At 34.5% G+C, this 20,517-nt stretch overlaps 1 protein-coding gene across 7 annotated transcripts in view; it reads left to right on the forward strand.

The window, feature by feature from the left end:
• LOC125666614 (uncharacterized protein C10orf67, mitochondrial-like) overlaps nt 1-17,680 on the forward strand; it is a 40,508-nt gene extending 22,828 nt beyond the window's left edge. For 3 of the 7 annotated variants that reach the window (XM_048899803.2, XM_048899806.2, XM_048899807.2), the window contains 10 exons: nt 448-459; nt 4,748-4,813; nt 5,173-5,280; nt 9,500-9,591; nt 10,380-10,445; nt 11,631-11,718; nt 14,287-14,349; nt 14,896-15,046; nt 15,632-15,701; nt 16,879-17,680. In XM_048899803.2, the coding sequence (XP_048755760.2) occupies nt 448-459; nt 4,748-4,813; nt 5,173-5,280; nt 9,500-9,591; nt 10,380-10,445; nt 11,631-11,718; nt 14,287-14,349; nt 14,896-15,046; nt 15,632-15,701; nt 16,879-16,978 (816 nt within the window). In that variant the 3' untranslated portion in view covers nt 16,979-17,680. The remainder of the gene's footprint in view (nt 1-447; nt 460-4,747; nt 4,814-5,172; nt 5,281-9,499; nt 9,592-10,379; nt 10,446-11,630; nt 11,719-14,286; nt 14,350-14,895; nt 15,047-15,631; nt 15,702-16,878) is intronic. The other 4 variants (XM_048899804.2, XM_056151734.1, XM_048899805.2 and 1 more) reach the window with 2 other exon arrangements.
• Nucleotides 17,681-20,517: the final 2,837 nt, after the last annotated feature.

Raw genomic sequence — 20,517 nt, forward strand, 5'->3', positions numbered from 1 at the left:
TTTAGTTAGCAAACTAATTAACGCAAACAAGAATTAACGTTGTCACATGACGTACCCTGTAAACCGTGTTCAGACACTCGTTTTATCAATAATACTGAAGTAAAGTTATTCATGAAATTTTCAATTTCATAGAGCTTAACTATTGGACAGATTTAATATCATTAAAATAATGTGATTCTGTTTGTATTATAATGTCAAATTCAGGATGAAAGTATCAAATTTAACCTATTGGAGTGTTTTTGGTAGGGGGGGGGGGGGTTATTTTTGTAACAGAAGCTAATTCACTTAAGGATACTGAGATTTTTGTTTTAAGTGAAATGTATTTCCTTTTTAGTTGACTCTATACATACAATTTATGCAATGATCAAAATTTTATCAGTGTCAATTTCCAATAACTGTACAGTCTTTGTTATAGGTCTTCATGATTATGTTTTGTATTCTTTGCAGGCAGAGGCTCTGGTAATATATGCAAACTTGTGTATAGATTTAACAAGTCATTCCCATTGCAAGAAATTAATCTAGATTGTGATGTGTGCAGTTTTTGTTGTTGTATCATACATGTAGTTTGAACAGCTGTATTTTTACAAACAATTAAAATAGCACACCTCTGTTATAAACTGAAATTCAAATTTTGTTTAATTTAGATAAAAAGTCTGAACAGAAACCTTATAATACATTAATTCACTCAAAATACTGGTGTGGCTTTCTGGCAGTTTATCAATAAATCTAAATACATCTCAATCATATTTTGTGTTGTGGATAATTTTGATATTAACAGTAAATACAAATATATTAAAATATATTAAATAGGTGTATTTCATAGATAATGTGTTGTTTGTAAATAATATGTTCACAATATGCAACAAATTCAGATCTGATTTTTCTTAATAGATGTGTAAAATCAATCCATCTAAAATTAGACTTGTAAATATCACTCCATGAAATATTGTATTACATGGAAGAGCAGATTGGATTTTGATTAGATTGGTTTAAAAAATCCTGCAAAGATGTAATATATTTTATTCCTCTGATTCAAATGAATAATAGATGGAATATCATTGTTATACTGATTAAAATCTTTATTAAATTACATCTTAAGGTTTTAAGACACGTTTTTTTGTTTTTTTTTTAATAGAGTTTTACATTTTATATTTTCAGGTAATCTCTAGAACAGATTTTTATTAAATTTTTATCAAATTTTCACACATTCCCCACAAAAATCTATCCCTGTAACCTAATGATTTTTTTTCTAATGATGATGATAGAAACTATTTTATCATACCTGTAGATCTAAATCAAAAATTGAAATTTCTATTGAGGAGAGGAGTTAAATTCAAACATTATCATTCATTTATACAGTCTTCAAATGAATTAATATCGCACGAGTGGCGCAATAATCATAGTTCGAGAGGATTGTATCCAGCTGTGTTCATCTTAACATTCATCTGTATTCTCTCATTATCACTTCTTACATACAGTACATATGCTTTTAAATTCAGATAATAATTGAACAAAATTAGGAATTCTATGAATTGCATAGATCAAATGATTAAAAATGTGGATAGCTTTGATAATTTTGTTAACTTTGATCTAATTAACTTTGCTGCTAACCATTTGCAGTTCTGAGGAGTTCAAACTCATCTGTAACAGATATTAATATGATCAATATTTCAATTAATGCCTACACCCTATAAACATTTAAATTTCAAGTCAAGCTTCAGATAATTAACAACTTTTAAAATAAGCTTCCAAACTTTTTTCTATTAATACAAAAAGAGCAATTTTCTTGAAAATAAGCTGCTCATCAGATTTTAGGACATATATGTCAATGAGTCGTATGTTTTCTGTACTAAATCTAGATGTGTGTAGTGATTAGAAAGCCCAAATAATCTAGCTGGTAGTATATTATTCAATGATAACCATACAGCCCGTCTTAAATTCTAGATCGGCTCGTGCTGTATGTAGTATGTTATTGATATTGCATGATATGTATATTATTTGTTCATTACAGAATTCTGGCGTAAGTTCCACACAATTCGCTTCAATAACTAATGCTCACTATTGTGTAATCAGAATTGACACTGACTTGTAATCACAACTACTCTCCAAATTATAACCATGACATAACAATCCTCAGTGTGCTTTATAGCTCACCTGAATCTCAGGTGAGCTTTTCTCATCAATAGTCACTGTCTGTCGTCAGTGTTTTACTCTTCCATAGAACCACTCCACCAGTTCAATGTGCCAATTTCGAGAATTTTTGATTTAAAAAAAAATGGCTTTCCAAAAAGGCAAAATAATATTTTATCAATTAAGTCCTCTATAAAGCCAGATTAGGCCTACCATAATTATTTTTGGAAAGTCTTTGTAGTTAACAAGAAATTAAGATACTCTCTCAAAATAATATTCAAGAGGCATCTAAAGTATGCATACATACATACATACATACATACATTGTACATACATACATACATATATTGTACATACATACACACATACATACATACATATATTGTACATACATACACACATACATACATACATATTTAGTTGTCCCATGACAGATGTTGCGAGCCCCATGACAGATATTGCATGTCCCATGACAGATATTGCGTGTCCCATCATTGACAGATGTTGCGTGCCCTATGACAGATATTGCGTGCCCCATGACAGATCTTGGCTTTATCATTGTTTAGCCACTTTTGGTGTTCTAAACTTACGAGTCGCATCTAGATCTTTGTGAGCAAAATGACCCAGGTGAGCATTGTGATCGGAATTCTTTGAGTGTATATATTCCCAATTAATATAAAGATAGTCCCCTACTGGCAAAGCAGCAAAAGGAGACCACTACTGTGTCAGAATCTGAACTTTTTTCTTCAATTATGCTTTGATTTAGGAAGCTGAAATTTGGTACTGTATATGATTTGCTAATGCAAGTTTGTGTTTTGTCACAGTTGACTGATTTTTACAAGATTCGTGCCATATGTATAGTTTTGCAGACTTTTATCTACTGTGCTTTCACTTGTGAAGCTCAGGGGGGACGTGTATTCCATGGTTTTCTAAAAAGTACAGTGTAGATAAAGAGTAAATTTTACTTTTGTCATGGATGATTTATTCTATGAAAAATTTGGTTGATTGAAATTTTCCAGACTTTATTTTACCATATTTGGACTATGTTATTTGCTAAAATTGTACACTACATTGTATAAGTTTTCAGGTCAAGTTTTGTCACAGTTGACTGATTCATACAAGATTTATCAGACTTTGTGCCAACTATAGTTTTCCAAACTTTTCTCCTCTATGTTTGAACTTGGGAAACTTATATTTTGATATAGCCATGTGGTTATCTAATGAGTGATCAGATCATAAATTTTACTTACGGTTGACTTAATTATTCTAACAGAAATTGTAAGTCTTATAGTTTCATGGTTGACTGAACTTCTTTAATTTTTGTGCTCTATCTTGCCCTGGGTATCTTTTATTAAGTGAGTTTCACTTTTATTTTCCTAATTTACATTTTCAAAAAATCATACATGAACTCCTGTCTGTTGACATAAGATTACTTGTACAGAATGATACAGTACTTATAGTGCCGGTAGGGGACATGCATTGCTCTGCAGTATGTACTTACAGAATGATACAGTACTTATAGTGCCGGTAGGGGACATGTATTGCTCTGCAGTATGTACTTACAGAATGATACAGTACTTATAGTGCCGGTAGGGAAAATGCATTGCTCTGCAGTATGTACTTACAGAATGCATGTGTAAATACTAACAACCACTGAATAAGCACACGTACTACCTGAGAAGTCATTGGCCTATATAAGCATACAGCTTTCAACACATGTCTAACATTTAACCTGAATTCAGCAATACTCTCAATGTCCTTCACCCAAGCATGTTGCCATAACTGTTGTTATTGTGAAGCTTGTATAAGGCACATATAATGGTGCAATGTTTGTGTGTATCTAATATCTATACTCTGCTGAGAACCCTTCATTTAAAACAATATTGAATTTGTGACATTTTTTCCATGGTTATTGTAATACACATCACATTATGAAATTACAGGCATGAAAAGAAATGAAGACAATTAGATCATTTTCAAGTGAAATTTAACTTCCATGGGAGATGTCACCAAGTTCAATGTGCTCTCTTATTTTAACAACTGAAGTAATGAAGTTATACGCAACAGTTATGTTGATTATACGTGTACATATATTGTTTGAAAATCTCCACTCATTCTGTGAGAGAAAGAGGGAAATTAGGAAAAGAAATTAGAAGATATACAACTGAACTTTGGTATCTCGAACACCGATACCCTGAATACCTTGGATATATCGGAAAGATTCGGAAGTCCCATCTACTTTTAAGTTTTTTACACTTGATATTTTGAATCCTCAGATATTTCATGAGTCCCATCGAGTTCGAGATAACAAGGTTATATGACTGTATAAGATAAGGAGATATGAGTATGATATTAATGGTTTGACGTTCTAATTCTATATAAATCATATGGACTCTGTCACTTGGACACTGTCAAATGAAAGCTGGATTACTATGATTATGACAGATATAATGGGGTTGAATTTTATGATTTTGTTTTACAAAATTGCTTTAAAGCAGTCATTTGTGAGCTAAAGTGCTGAATGTTAATTAAAAAACCCTCAGTCTTAGAGTTTTTCATGTTTACATTGCTTTGATACAAACTTGAAGACAGCATGCTATACCTCCGTTATATTTAGCTGGCGAAACAGAAACAGGAAATGCAGAGGATGATGGATGAACAGATTCGACGAGCAAAGGAAGAGGTACAAATTAAGGCCACTTCTCCAATGGAGCTTATTCATAATGGGACTTATTCATAATAGCTTATTCATAATGTACTCGACAATCTCTTCTGAGACTTTTATTGTAGCAAAGCATGTTTTATTTGTTTGTTTTGTTGTTTTGTCCCATTCAAGAATGTTTCACTCATATAGGGACTTCACCAGTTGTAGTTGAAGTGGCACATATTCTATGCATGGTGCTCAAAACTGTAGCAGTGAGGGTTCTTTACTGTGTCAAGGCCTTCTTTGACACAAGACCTCAATTTCAATTTTAGATTATTTTTCCTGCTTTAACATGAGTGTTTCATAAGTGTAACATTCTATGATTTTCCTTTAAATAGGCTGAAAATGCCAGACTAGAAGAGGCAAGATCATTGAAAGAAGCAGAAGGTGGTAAAATCAAGTTACTGATGGACCAGAAGAAACAGCTGGAGCAGGAGCTGATGCAGGTAAAGGGCGGACATCAATCATAACACATCACACTTAGTTAATCATCATAACCTAGTGATGATCTGACATAGTCCTTATTGTAGATAGACCTTAACACTCCAATATAATCTGACATAGTCCTTATTGTAGATAGACCTTAACACTCCAATATAATCTGATATAGTCCTTAATGTAGATAGACCTTAACACTCCAATATAATCTGACATAGTCCTTATTGTAGATAGGCCTTAACACTCCAATATAATCTGACATAGTCCTTATTGTCTAGAGGCCTTAATACTCCAATATAATCTGACATAGTCCTTATTGTCTAGAGGCCTTAACACTCCAATATAATCTGACATAGTCCTCATTGTCTAGGGGCCTTAACACTCCAATATAATCTGACATAGTCCTTATTGTCTAGAGGCCTTAACACTCCAATATAATCTGACATAGTCCTCATTGTCTAGGGGCCTTAACACTCCAATATAATCTGACATAGTCCTTATTGTCTAGAGGCCTTAACACTCCAATATAATCTTATACAGTCCTTATTGTAGATAGTCCTTAACACTCCAATATAATCTGACATAGTCCTTATTGTCTAGAGGCCTTAACACTCCAATATAATCTGACATAGTCCTTATTGTCAACAGACCTTAACACTCCAATATAATCTGACATAGTCATTATTGTAGATAGACCTTAACACTCCAATATAATCTGACATAGTCCTTATTGTCAACAGACCTTAACACTCCAATATAATCTGACATAGTCCTTATTGTAGATAGCCCTTAACACTCCAATATAATCTGACATAGACCTTATTGTAGATAGGCCTTAACACCCCAATATAATCTGATATAGTCCTTATTGTAGATAGGCCTTAACACCCCAATATAATCTGATATAGTCCTTATTGTAGATAGGTCTTAACACCCCAATATAATCTGATATAGTCCTTATTGTAGATAGGCCTTTACACTCCAATATAATCTGATAAAGTCTTTATTGTCTAGAGGCCTTAACACTCCAATATAATCTGACATAGTCCTTATTGTCTAGAGGCCTTAACACTCCAATATAATCTGACATAGTCCTTATTGTCAACAGACCTTAACACTCCAATATAATCTGACATAGTCATTATTGTAGATAGGCCTTAACACTCCAATATAATCTGACATAGTCCTTATTGTCTGAAGGCCTTTACACTCCAATATAATCTGATATAGTCCTTATTGTCTAGAGGCCTTAACACTCCAATATAATCTGACATAGTCCTTATTGTAGATAGGCCTTAACACTCCAATATAATCTGACATAGTCCTTATTGTCTGAAGGCCTTTACACTCCAATATAATCTGATATAGTCCTTATTGTCTAGAGGCCTTAACACTCCAATATAATCTGACATAGTCCTTATTGTAGATAGGCCTTAACACTCCAATATAATCTGACATAGTCCTTATTGTCTGAAGGCCTTTACACTCCAATATAATCTGATATAGTCCTTATTGTCTAGAGGCCTTAACACTCCAATATAATCTGACATAGTCCTTATTGTAGATAGACCTTAACACTCCAATATAATCTGACATAGTCCTTATTGTAGATAGACCTTAACACTCCAATATAATCTGACATAGTCCTTATTGTCTGAAGGCCTTTATACACTCCAATATAATCTGACATAGTCCTTATTGTAGATAGACCTTAACACTCCAATATAATTTGACATAGTCCTTATTATAATTGTCTAGAGGCCTAATGCTAGACCTAGGTAATGTCATGTTGTCTTTATTGCCAATAGGCTTAATGTTTATATATATGTGTTTGTTGTTGTCCGTTGATTCGACAAGGACCAAACTAAAGTGCTCTTGAGGTTGGGGTCGGACGATTTTGTGTTTTTAAACATATTGTATTATTCATTCATTTCAGAAAAAAAAATGTCAACAGCAATCTCAATTGCCGTTTTGAATTAAACATTCTACATAATTGAAAAGAATGACATTGATATTTTTGTTCTATAATGCAGGCCCCCAGTTTTACACAGTATCATAAAAGTGTGAGTTGTAGGTGATTACTTGCAGTTGTAAAGGTTTGGTCTCTGACACTCAAACTGTTCTGTCATTATGTGCACAGTCTCTCCATTTGTCTTATCAGACTTGTCAGTAGATACAAGACCCTTTCTTTTGTACAACTTATCTTGTCAATAGATACAAGACCCTTTCTTTTGTACAACTTATCTTGTCAATAGATACAATACCTTTCTTTAGTTCAACTTATCTTCAGTTTTAGAACACTGTGTTTTATTTTCCTTCCACCTCTGTTCTGTCATTTTTATCAATGTATGTTTATATTCATGAAAAATGCTACACTTAATTATTTATTGTTAATACATATTTCTATAATCTCTTTGCTAAATAATCGCAGGAGATATTATAGTAACTTGCCTGTACATTTGTATGTGATAGTAACCTGTCCTTGTGAGGTTGCATCTGGAAAAATAAGTTGTTGATACATTTGCACCATGTGAAGAATACTATTCCATTCTTACTTCAATGGTAAATGGTGGAAATGAAGGGTTGATTTTGAGGTCAAAAGGTTGTAGGTCAAGGTCACAGCAATTAAATGTAACAAAGTTGTGGGTATGCTATGAGGAGTACCTTTCCAGGAGCTGTCTTGTATGTGATTAAATACGTGGAGATATCTTTATATCTCCAATTCTAATTAGAGAGATAATTAATTTAGAGTTTTGAATTATGCCAAGCTTATGCTCTCTGTAAATGAATTAAAGCTCTCTCTGACTGAATTGTTGCTCGAGATCTGTTAATTGTAATGAATGAATGTGTACATTAATATTTAGCTCACCTGAGCTGAAAGCTCAAGTGAGCTTTTCTGATCGCCTGTTGTCCGTCGTTTGTCCGTCTGTAAACTTTTTACATTTTCGACTTCTTTTCCAGAACCACTGGGCCAATTTCAACCAAACTTGGCCAAAAGCATTCTTGGGTGAAGGGCTTTCAAGCTTATTCAAATTAAGGGCCATGTCCCTTTCAAAGGGGAGATAATCACAAAAATGCAAAAATAGGGTGGGGTCATTTAAAAATCTTCTCAAGAACCACTGAGCCAGAAAAGCTGAAATTTACATGAAAGCTTCCTGACATAGTGCAGATTCAAGTTTGTTCAAATCATGGCCCCTGGGGGTTTGATGGGGCCACAATAGGGGATCAAAGTTTTACATTCCAATATATATGAGAATTCTTTAAAAATCTTCTTCTGAAGAACCACTGAGCCAGAAAGCTGAGATTTACATGAAAGCTTCCTGATATAATGCAGATTGAAGTTTGGTAAAATCATGGCCCCCGGGGGTATGATGGGGCCACAATAGGGAATCAAAGTTTTACATACAGATATATAGGGAAAATCTTTAAAACTCTTCTTCTCAAGAACCACTGAGCCAGAAAAGCTGATATTTACATGAAAGCTTTCTGACATATTTTGGGTTTAAGTTTGTTAAAATCATGGCCCCCGGGGATAGGATGGGGCCACAAGGGGGGATGAAAGTTTTGCATACAAATATATAGGGAAAATCTTTAAAAATATTCTTCTCAAAAACTATATATATATCAGACCAGGAAAGTGGAAATTTACATGAAAGTTTCCTTACATAGTGCAAATTAAAGTTTATTAAAATCATGGCCCCCGGGAGTAAGATGAGACGACAATAGGGGATCAATTCTTACATACAAATATATAGGGAAAATCATTAAAAATCTTCTGATGAAAAATCGCTTGACCAGAAAAGTTTACATTCATATGAAAGCTTCCTGACTTAGTCCAGATTCAATTTTGAAAAAATCATGGCCCCCGGGAGTAGTTTGAGGTCACAATAGGGATCAAAGTTTTACATGCGAATAACATGCACAATTTATTCCACTCGATTTAGTTATGCTTCCAAATAGCAATATATTATATATATACCATTTATAAAACCAAAATCAGATAATAAACAAAACAAAACAAAAAAGCAACAACAAAACAAACCAACAAATCAAAGATCAAAAGCATGCATGCCCAGTGTTATATTGTCAACATGAGACAGTTAAATTTCAGATTAAGGAAACTTCTAGGATAGGTAATTCTGTTGTTATGGTAACTGTTGTAGTGTAGTTCTGGGGTATAAATCTTTTGTTCATGCAGTTTAAGTTTTGAAACCTTCACAATTTTAGGAGAGGAAGAAGAACTCTACAAAATCTCAGGAGGTTGTAGACGAGGAAAAATACAAAAAGGTGGAGCAAAAACTGAGGGATGAAATTCTAAGGTACGTAATCACAAATTAAAAGAAGTTTATCAATAATGCACAAAAAACAAAACACGACACTTCTTCGTTAATTATTACAATGCCGTGTCACATTCTTGAAGCTGAAGATTTGTCATTGTTTTAAAGTCATTTGAATTCTTTTGTTTGTAAAAAAAAATCTGAATTGTTTTGCATGTTCATATTTGGAAACAACAAATTTGAACTTCATGAAGATTAATTATTATGCAGCATCAGTGTATATACAGATTAAGGATGAAAAACCTTAAATTTGAATTTTTGCATATAAGAACATCAAATTAATGTGTACATTTTTTGTTATATTCTTCAGTAAATTGAAACAGATTTTTATCTACTGGCAATTTTGGCATGGTCCCTATTTAACTTAAGGAAATTTTTAATTCATTTAGATTATTGAAGTTTACCTATGTGTTAATTACTTATCTGTAAAATGTGATACTGTTTAATATATAAAACAATACACATAAAAAAACCTAGTATTATTTGTACCTCCCAAGCTGAAGAATGCTACAACAGTTATCTTTCTTGTAAAAATATGCACTAAAATGAAATCTTGGCAGACACAATTGGGTGCAAATTTAGCTGCAGGATACCAAACCACTAAATGAACCAGAATTATCACACCACGGAACAACTGCCAATATTATTGATTGAAATCTATGTTGTAGATAGAAATACATGTACTTGTATTTAAAAGTTAGTCATGTTTGGTTGAAGATAATGAAAGGTTTTTGAAATAGGTTGAAATATTATCATTCCATTATTTCCAGACTTAAAAAAGAGATAGAAAGAATACATCGCACATGGGAAAAGAAGTTTGCCATTTTACAGCAAAGGTATGAATCAATTTCTATCTTTGATAATATGTGATTACTGTTTCTGTTGTATGCTCATCAACACTACACACTGTACATACATACTTCACATTGAGATTTATCATGTCAATTGACAATCGTGTGAGGGAAGAACATGTACATGTATGCTAGTATAAGTTTTGAAATTGGAAGGGTCAAGGTCATTATGAATGGTTTTTATATTGAGTTTGTCCTAACCTTTAAGAAAACCTAACCAATGCAATATCTCCTGAATTATCTAAGGTAGAGCTTTTATATTAGGAAAGAAATTTGAATTGATGCCATGATGTTTGACCTTGTGACCTTGACATTAGAGTTTGACCCCCTTTTTCTTATCTTTAACTGAAACTGTAACCTTGCTTATAACTTTTGAATGGTGAGTGATACATCTTTCATAGTTCATGCATTCCTTGTGACAAGATCTTCCTTTTGTACCAAGGTTTTTTGTAATCTTGACTGTGGATTTTGACCTACTTTTAAGAAAGGTTAACTGAGGCAATATCTTCTGAACTGTTTAAGACAGGGTTTTCATATTTTGTATTTAGATTCCTTATGGCAAGACCTTATTTTTCATATACCATGATTTTGTACCATGTGACCTTGTATCATATGGTTATGTTGTGACCCTATATGGGTCTAGGTTTGGGGATCAACATCTTTCCATAGGAATAAAGAATAAGATTGCAAAAAATCATTTAGAAATCACAACAGTTGAACAACAGCAGGGGCCAAGGTGACTCAGGTGAGCAGTGTGGCCCATGGGCCTCTTGTTCAATTTTTTTTGTGTGGAAAAGCATGAGAATTTGTTTCCCATGCATATGAGTGTGAGACAGCTTGAATAATTTTTGTACCAGGCAGAGATTCTTTGTAAAATGTCAGTCATTAGATATTGTAATGTTTAGAAAGACTTAAACATATACAGAGAGAATTGCCTACAGAACTTTATACTCTGTGTGGTTAAATGTGCACTTAATAGGTCAAATTTTAGAAAATAAAATGATGTTACATGAATTATATATTTATTAAGGATAACATGTTGCAGGCAATATTCCCATAGAAACATGTTGTTTTGAAATATAATGAAGGAGACTACCTCATAATTTTTCTTTGTTTTCTTTTTTACAATCAATAGATCATTTGAATAATGTATTTTTCTCTGTGTGTCAGCTTGCATGCCTTGAAGGATGAGAGTTACATCAGACAGACTCTGCAGAGACAGGCTGCAGCGTTGCACCATGCTGCTGTCAGCTATGCTGTAAGTTTCACATTGTTGCACTGTAAAATAAGTCATTGCAGTTTTGAAGTAGTTGTTTTTTTTTTGGGTTTTTGTTTGGGGGTGGGTGGGGGGTGGGGGGGGGATGGGTGATGCAAAACTAGTATCACAATTTACTCTTGCAGTCAGTATAGCACATATAATAGAAACATTTCCATTCATGCCACCCAAGATATTTTTAGCTTCACCAAGGAAAGTCTGTTTTCTGACCTCTGTTTAGGTCACCGGAGTCACTTGAGTGACTTATTACTATTGGTCTGTGTCCGGAGTCATCTGTCGTGTATTAACAATTCTTAACATTCTTCTTGATAACTACCATTCCAATTCTTTTCAAATTTGGTATGAAGCATTTTGTGAGAAGAGGGATAGGAATTGTAAATTTCAGGACTCCTGCACTCCCAGGCTCTGGGGGCAGGGCAAAAACTGTCCAAAATTGACCAAACTTTTCTTCTCTACAACTGCACATTTTTGAAAAACTAAATGCATAGGCATGTAGAGGAGGAAGGTCTCTAACAAATTTGTAAACTTCATGATCCCCAGGTAGAGGTCCTAACTCCAGGACAGGGTCCTGCAACCCTGGGCATTTAGGGGCATGGTAAAAACTACCAAAAATTGACCAAGTTTCAAAAATCTTCTTTACAACTGCATGCTTGTAAGAAAAACTAAATGAATAGTCATGTAGAGCAGGAAGGCCTCTCCCAAAATTGTAAATTTCATGATCCCCAGGGTAGAAATTCTGTCTCCAGGGCAGGACTAAACTTGGCATATAGTGTTTATGTGTAAAATATTTAAATAACATCTTCTCTAATGTCATTGAAAGTGAATGGATATTAATAAGGAGCCAATATAGCCATTTGTACCAAAATTGTAAATTTTCTGATCCCAGGGGTAGGAGTTTTGGTGCCAAGGTGGTGCCAAAATGGTCACAGAGATTAAATTTCTTTAAATCATTTGAAAAGCCTTCATTGATTTTACTGATACTATATACATGTAAAAACTAAATGTATATTGAAAAGCAGAAAGGGATGTACTTAAATTTGGAATTTTACTACCCCAGGGTTCTGGCTCTAGGGCTGATCCAAAATAGTTATACATTGTTAATATAACATTTATATTACCAGCCTATAAATACCAGGTATATTTTGTAAAGTATTTCATCAGTATGGGCACTTGTGTGTTTTTTTTTAAGAACACATTTTGTTTTATACTGCTACTGGATATAAGAATTTAGCTGAAATATGCAGAGCAGGGAAATAGATTATATTGAATCTGCAGCCCTTGGGGCTGGTGATACTTTTAATACTCAGGTGACTGATAAGGCCTATAGGCCTCTTGTTATACACTCTTTGAGGAAGAGCAGTGCATTGGACCAGATGATGTCTGACTGATAATGATATCCTGAACATTTTAGCTGATAAGTCATCAAGCATGAACAGATATATAGCTGTTAGATAATCATCAAAGTCAGGAGTTCAAGGTCACTGGCATTTTACTCTTCAATACATAGATGCATACAACAATTGTGTTTACATAAGTTCTAACCCTTTACCTGATAGTCATCAACCTTCATAGGTTTGTTGTGATCGCATTCAATTTTTAAGTTGAAAGATCGTAAGACATATTACTATCTCTGTTTTACCATCCGACCAGTTGTTGTTACTTACCAGACAGCCATTCAACTTCATAGCTATATTACTTACCAGACAGCCATTAAACTTCATAGCTACATTACTTACCAGACAGCCATTAAACTTCATAGCTATATTACTTACCAGACAGCCATTCAACTTCATAGCTACATTACTTACCAGACAACCATTCAACTTCATAGCTACATTACTTACCAGACAACCATTCAACTTCATAGCTACATTACTTACCAGACAGCCATTAAACTTCATAGCTATATTACTTACCAGACAGCCATTAAACTTCATAGCTGCATTACTTACCAGACAACCATTAAATTTCATAGCTACATTACTTACCAGACAGCCATTAAACTTCATAGCTTCATTACTTACCAGGCAGCCATTCAACTTCATAGCTGCATTACTTACCAGACAGCCATTAAATTTCATAGCTACATTACTTACCAGACAGCCATTAAACTTCATAGCTGCATAACTTACCAGACAGCCATTAAACTTCATAGCTACATTACTTACCAGACAGCCATTCAACTTCATAGCTGCATTACTTACCAGACAGCCATTCAACTTCATAGCTTCATTGTTGTTACTTAGCAGACAGCAATTAAACTTCATAGCTTCATTGTTGTTACTTACCAGACAGCCATTAAACTTCATAGCAACATTGGTAATGACTAGTTGCTGTAAATGAATCCTATGAACTTCACTTTTAGAGATCATAAAATACCTTTTTTATGTCTGGATTTCAATTTGTGGTGAAATGTGCTTTACAATATTTGTCAATAAAATTTGTGTACTGGACAGATGCAAACACAATGTCAAATGAGGGGAACATTTACTTAGATTTAAAAAATATCTGTGAATCCAAGTATAAGATTGATACCTTTTATTTTTACAGGCAGACACTCCGGCAGGAATTGTACCCCAGAAGCCTCAGTCTTACCCCAGAAAACCTGTCATTGTGAGTCAAAGCATTTTTTTCCCTTGCAAAGAAAATTTGATTGCAAATCATGTTTTATATTTATGTATTTTTAAAGCCCCCCCCCCCCCCCCCCCCCCCCCCCCCCCCAAAAAAAAAACAAACCTCTGGTTTCTTCATGAAATAGCATCATCACTCTGATAGTTGATTTGTAATTAATTAACCAACAACATGTTATCAACTTTGGACTTATCCCCAGTCAACATTGTGTCCTTGGTTGTTGCAATGAGATACACATGGATCAACCTCAGTTAGCTAAAGGAAATGTTTGTAACAAATACAATTGAACTTTGGTATCTCAAACACCAATATTTCAAATATCATGGATATGTCGAAGTGATTCGGAAACCCCAATCACTTATTTCTTAAGTATTTTACCCTTGATATCTCAAATCCTTGGATATCTCGACGTGTTTTCCTTGGTCCCATCAAGTTCAAAATTAAAAGGGTTGACTGTAACTGGAAAGCATTGAAAGATCTTTTGTATCATTATTGATAATTATGATAATAATTTAATGTCAATTTTAGCCTGATATCCCAAAGAAACCCCAACCCTCCAATACTCCAGCCATAAACGTTAATGCCTCTGCTGGTGGGATGGGGATGCCCGACAAGGATTATATCTCATACACTGTCTCCGCCCCAAGTGGGCGGGGCACTGCCATGCTGTCCGTGGATGGTAAGATACACCAGTGTTATGTACATGGGCTCAATTAAATCATCAAATATGATAAGGTTAAAATGTTTATATGATTTTTATTTTTAAGGTGGCTCACTACCCTTAGAAATAGTTTTTCAGATCAGTACAAATTGATCTAATTATAAAAGATATGATGATATACAATAAGTATATATGCCAAAAAGGCAAAAAATATACAAATTTGGATAAAAACATGATTTTCAAAAAAAAATTATTTCAACACATCTGAACAAAAGACTGGTGGATTTGAACACGAGACCTGTGGTTCACCAGCCCAATGCTTTAACCACTGAGCTACGATGATAGGCAAGCAAATCGATCGATACAAATAATTTCACAAAACATTTAAATCGCCATCTTGTGGCATAATGTCATAAAGAGTATAAGCTTTAGTGTAGTGAGCTACCGTAAAAAGATTGATTTTCATTTATACAATCAACACAAGTGTGTTCATCTCAGATTTGAGAAAATTTCGGCATTTATGGCCCTGAAGCCGGGTGAGTGCTGTGGCCTACAAGCTTCTTATCTCAAGCCATTATATGTCTGATACTTTCTGATACTTAGAAAATCAAGTGATGTCAGATGGAGAACAAATGCCAGAAGATGTAGACCACATTCCCCCTCCACCAATACGGTACATAATATATTTTACTCAAACTAGTCTCTCTAATAATTAAGATATTCACTTGGTACATGCATATTGCATTCTAAGAATACAATATTTAGTTTTGAGATAATATAAAGAACACTTTCAGAGCCTTTGTTTGTGGAGTGAATGGTTTATCTAAGGAATCTCTGCCTAGTTTGATAGGTATATTTGAGGTATTTAACTACAATGGAAAATGTGATAATTTGCGTAATGGAAAAGCTGTTATACATAGATTTTCATGTTTTAAATTGTAGTTAATGACCTCACATTATAACCAGACAGTGATCCTTTATATTTAGAATATCAGATGAAAGGTTGTGCTGAGACACACACTTCTTAAATGGGGGACACTGTTAGTGAACACTCGTAAGGTTTCCTGTTTCTATAAGAAACTAGTTATATTTGAAATGAAAATGGAAATATAAAATTGACATATCAAATAATACTGCCTAATACACAGGTAAATGTGCCTCACATGAATTTCATGTGAAATTCATGTGAGGCACATTTGCCTGTGTAGAAATTGAAATCCATGTTATTTCCATAGTCCCCAACCTCTGTCCTTTCATTTTGTATGAACTGAGAAGTTTACATTCAGTTGTAAGTTGTGGGAAAATTAACACATCAGAGCTTAAAAAGGTAACTTTGAAAAAAACAGTTGGAAATGTAAATATTTGGATGTCCGGATCCTCTTCTTTAAAAGTGGTTATTTACATATGGGGAGAATTAACACTAATTACGCAGTCATGTAATAAGCGCGTAAATTTCCCCCACGCATATAGTTAAAAATTGTTGATTTAATGTACACATATATATTATATTCAGTTACAGTGTAATTTTTCCCCATGCGTAAAGTTGGACGTGGAAAACTGCGTAAATAACCGTTAGTGTAAATAACCACTAGCGTAAATAACCACTAGCGTAAATAGCCACTAGCATAAATAGCCACTAGCGTAAATAGTCACTAGCGTAAATAACCACTAGCGTAAATAACCACTTTTACAGTATCCTTATTTACTCGTTGCATTCCTGAATATATTGTGGGAGGGGTGTATTTTACTTTGTGAGCAATTTGTTCTTGTTAGATACATGTATGTAACCTTCATGTTAAATTTTGTAAAGTTGATTGTAAAAACATCTCTTTTTTTATTTGAAATGCCAGTCGTCAGGAAAGTCCTGACAATGCTTTCACCAAGACGGAGGATGGACTCTACTCATCACAATCACAACCAATGGCAACCCCAACAATATCTGGCCAATAGAAACAGACGTTACAATAATCACTGGTGACAGACAACCAATAAAAATGAATGTTATATGAGCATCTGTGATATTGATGATGTGCATGTACAATTATTATCCAATGATGGTTTAAAATTATTGGAGCTTCTAGACCCTGGAAAAAAAAGATCCCAGCAGAAAAATAGCATTCTGTCACTGTCAGAGGAAGGAACCAAACATCTAGTTTCTTATATGACAGTAAACTTGCCAGTTCTGCAACGTAATATTGAAAAGTCAGCTCACAGGACAGATTTCTGTGATGTAAGCCATTTTTGAATTTGGAGATTACGATGTATTTGATGTGCAAGATGTTGAAGTGGAACAATGTACTCCAAAGTAATAAATTGTTAATGAGAGGTAGCGTGATAAATCGTCCTGTAACCCAGTGTGGGGATACTGACTGTTGGTCATTTGGGAAAATGATAAAAACCTGTGATATTTCAAGCCTGTAATTTTCAATTCTGTGTAAACTGTAAAGGATTTTATGAAAACTTGTATAGTATATTTCATGAAAGTATTTTGCATTAATGATATGAAATCTAGCTGATCAATCTACTGCTGAATGTCTTGTTGACCCCCTTTTTGTGATACTGATATATGTAATATTGCTGTGATATCTGTATTACAGGTTTTTTGTTTTTACACCATGTATAATGCTACCTTTAATAAATTGTGATATCTGACACCTGTGTATTGTTGTATTCACATGGAGTGTTGTGATATCTGACACCCGTGTACCTTTGTATTCACATGGAGTGTTGTTAGTGCAGCTTTTGTTACTATTGAAGTTCCCCCTGGTACTATTGAAAGATTAGGCTCAGTCTCTCTCTCTCTCTCTCCTGGTTTTGGTTTTTATTTAAACAATAAAATGCTTCCTTTGGTTTGTTAAATGGTATATAAGGTCACATACATTGCAGAAAAATACATAACCCGCATTCCTATTTAACATTCTATTATTTATATTTATGCCCCCCTTTGAAAAAGAGGGGGCATATTGTTTTGCAACTGTTGGTCGGTCGGTCTGTAGAACACATGTTGTCCGCTCAATATCTTGAGAACCATTCACTTGATGATAATGATATTTCATATGTGGGTTGGTTATGAGTGGAAGATGACCCCTATTGTTTTTCAGGTCAAAGGTCAATCTACTCTAGACATAGGAATATAATGTCCGCTCAATATCTCGAGAACCCTTTGCTTGAAAGACATCAAACTTGGCACACTGGTACATCCTAAGGAGTAAATGACCCCTATTGATTTTGAGGTCATATGGTCAAGGGTCAAACTGGGCATAGGAATATACTGACCATTCAATGTCTAGAGAACCCTTTGCTAGACAGACATCAAACTTGGTACACCAGTACATCTTCAGAAGATGACCCCTATTGATTTTTAGGTCACATGGTCAAAGGTCACTGGAAATAGGAATATATTGTCCGTTCAATATCTTGAGAACCCTTTGCCTGACAGACATCAAACTTGTTACACTGGTACATCTTCAGGAGAAGTTGACCCCTATTGATTTTGAGGTCACATGGTCAAAGGCCAAGGGTCAAACTGGACATAGGAATTTACTGTCCGTTCAATATCTTAAAAACCCTTTGCTTGACAGATATCAAACTTGGTACACCAGTATGTCTTCAGAAGAAGATGACCCTTATTGATTTTTTGGTCAAAGGTCAAGGTTCAAACTGGAGATAGGAATATAATGTCTGCTCAATATCTTGAGAACCCTTTTCTTGACCGACATCAAACTTTGTACACTGGTAGATCTGCAGGAGAAGATGACTCTTATTGATTTTGAAGTCACATGGTCAAAGGTCAAGGGTCAAACTAGACGTGGGAATATACTGTCTGCTCAGTATCTTGAGAACCCTCTTCTTGACAGACATCAAACGTGGTACACTGATACGTCTTCAGGAGAAGATGACCCCTAATGATTTTGAGGTCACATGAGCAAGGGTCAAACTGGACATAGGAATATACTGTCCGTTCAATATCTTGAAAACCCTTTGCTTGACAGACATCAAGCTTGGTACACTGGTACATCTTCAGGAGAAGATGATCCTTATTGATTTTGAGGTCACATGTTTAAAGGTCAAGGGTCAACCTGGACATTGGAATATACTGTCGCTCAATATCTTCAGAACCCTTTGCTTGACAGACATCAAACTTTAAATAGTACTCTGGTGTATATTCAGGAGAAGATGACTCCTATTGATTTTGAGGTCACATGGTCAAGGGTCAAACTGGACATAGTAATATACTGTCCACTCAATATCTTGATAACCCTTTTACTTGACAGACATCAAACTTAGTACATTGGTACATCTTCAGGAGAGGATGACCCATATTGATTTTGAGGTCAATAGTTGAACTGGACAGTAATATATTGTCTCCTATATTTTAAGAATTATTTGCTTTGATTGACACATACCAAACTTGGTACACTGGTACAGCATAAGGAGTAGATGACCCCTATTGAATTTTAGGTCACATGGTCAATTCACTCTTGACATAGGAAGATATTGTCTGCTCAATATTCAGAGAATAGAGCTGATAACTCAGAAAGAAGTAAGATCTCGTGTTACAAACTTACCGTACAAATTACACCCGGAAGTCTTGAATGAACTGGGTTCTATGATAGATGTATGAATGGTAAAGATAATTAACAGTGATCATCAATCCCATAACTCCTATAAGGAATACAAAATGAGCAGTTGGGCAAACACGGACCCCTGGATATACCAGAGGTGGGATCGGGTTCCTAGGAGGAGTAAGCATTCTCTGTCGACCGGTCACAAACACCGTGAGCCCTATGCCTTGATCAGGTAAACGGAGCAATCTGTCGTCATTATCAGTGTGTCATGAACGGCCTAACAATCGGTATGAAACTCGTCAGACCACATTTGACCTAATGATAGGTTATATTGGCAAACTAGATCATTACATGTATAACGATCACAGAATTTGCGACCTGCTGACTTTAAATGAGATTGTTGAAACCCCTGCACCATCAACTTATTTGTCATTAGCCTTTCTCGATTTAAAAACTGATTATACGAAGAACAAGCTCGTGCGTACTGAATCAGTTGAGAGATATATACATTATATGCAGGTGATAATGGAATATTGCTACATAAATAAGGCAAGTTAGCGATGGAGAAGCTGAAATCATCCTGTTTGACATAAAGTTGAGTTGTTAGTTTGCCGTTAATATCCATTTTCAACAAAATATCTAAGTACGACGCAGATGTGGAGGACTCCGTGGTGGATATAACGAATCAACATATGAATGAAAATGATTATTATTAATGGATAAAACGTCGTCAATATATCTAAATATCGAGTTGAAGTCCACAGTAAGAAATTTTTTCTTCTGATGTAGAAGCTTTTGAATAAACTCTGCTTCATAAGAATATAAAAACAGGTTGGCTAACAAAGGAGCACAATTCGTGCCCATGGGAATTCCAACAGACTGTTTGAAGACCTGATCACCAAAGACCAGGAAGATATTGTC

The sequence above is a fragment of the Ostrea edulis genome, chromosome 10, assembly GCF_947568905.1.
Source record: "Ostrea edulis chromosome 10, xbOstEdul1.1, whole genome shotgun sequence".
NCBI lineage: Eukaryota > Metazoa > Mollusca > Bivalvia > Ostreida > Ostreidae > Ostrea > Ostrea edulis.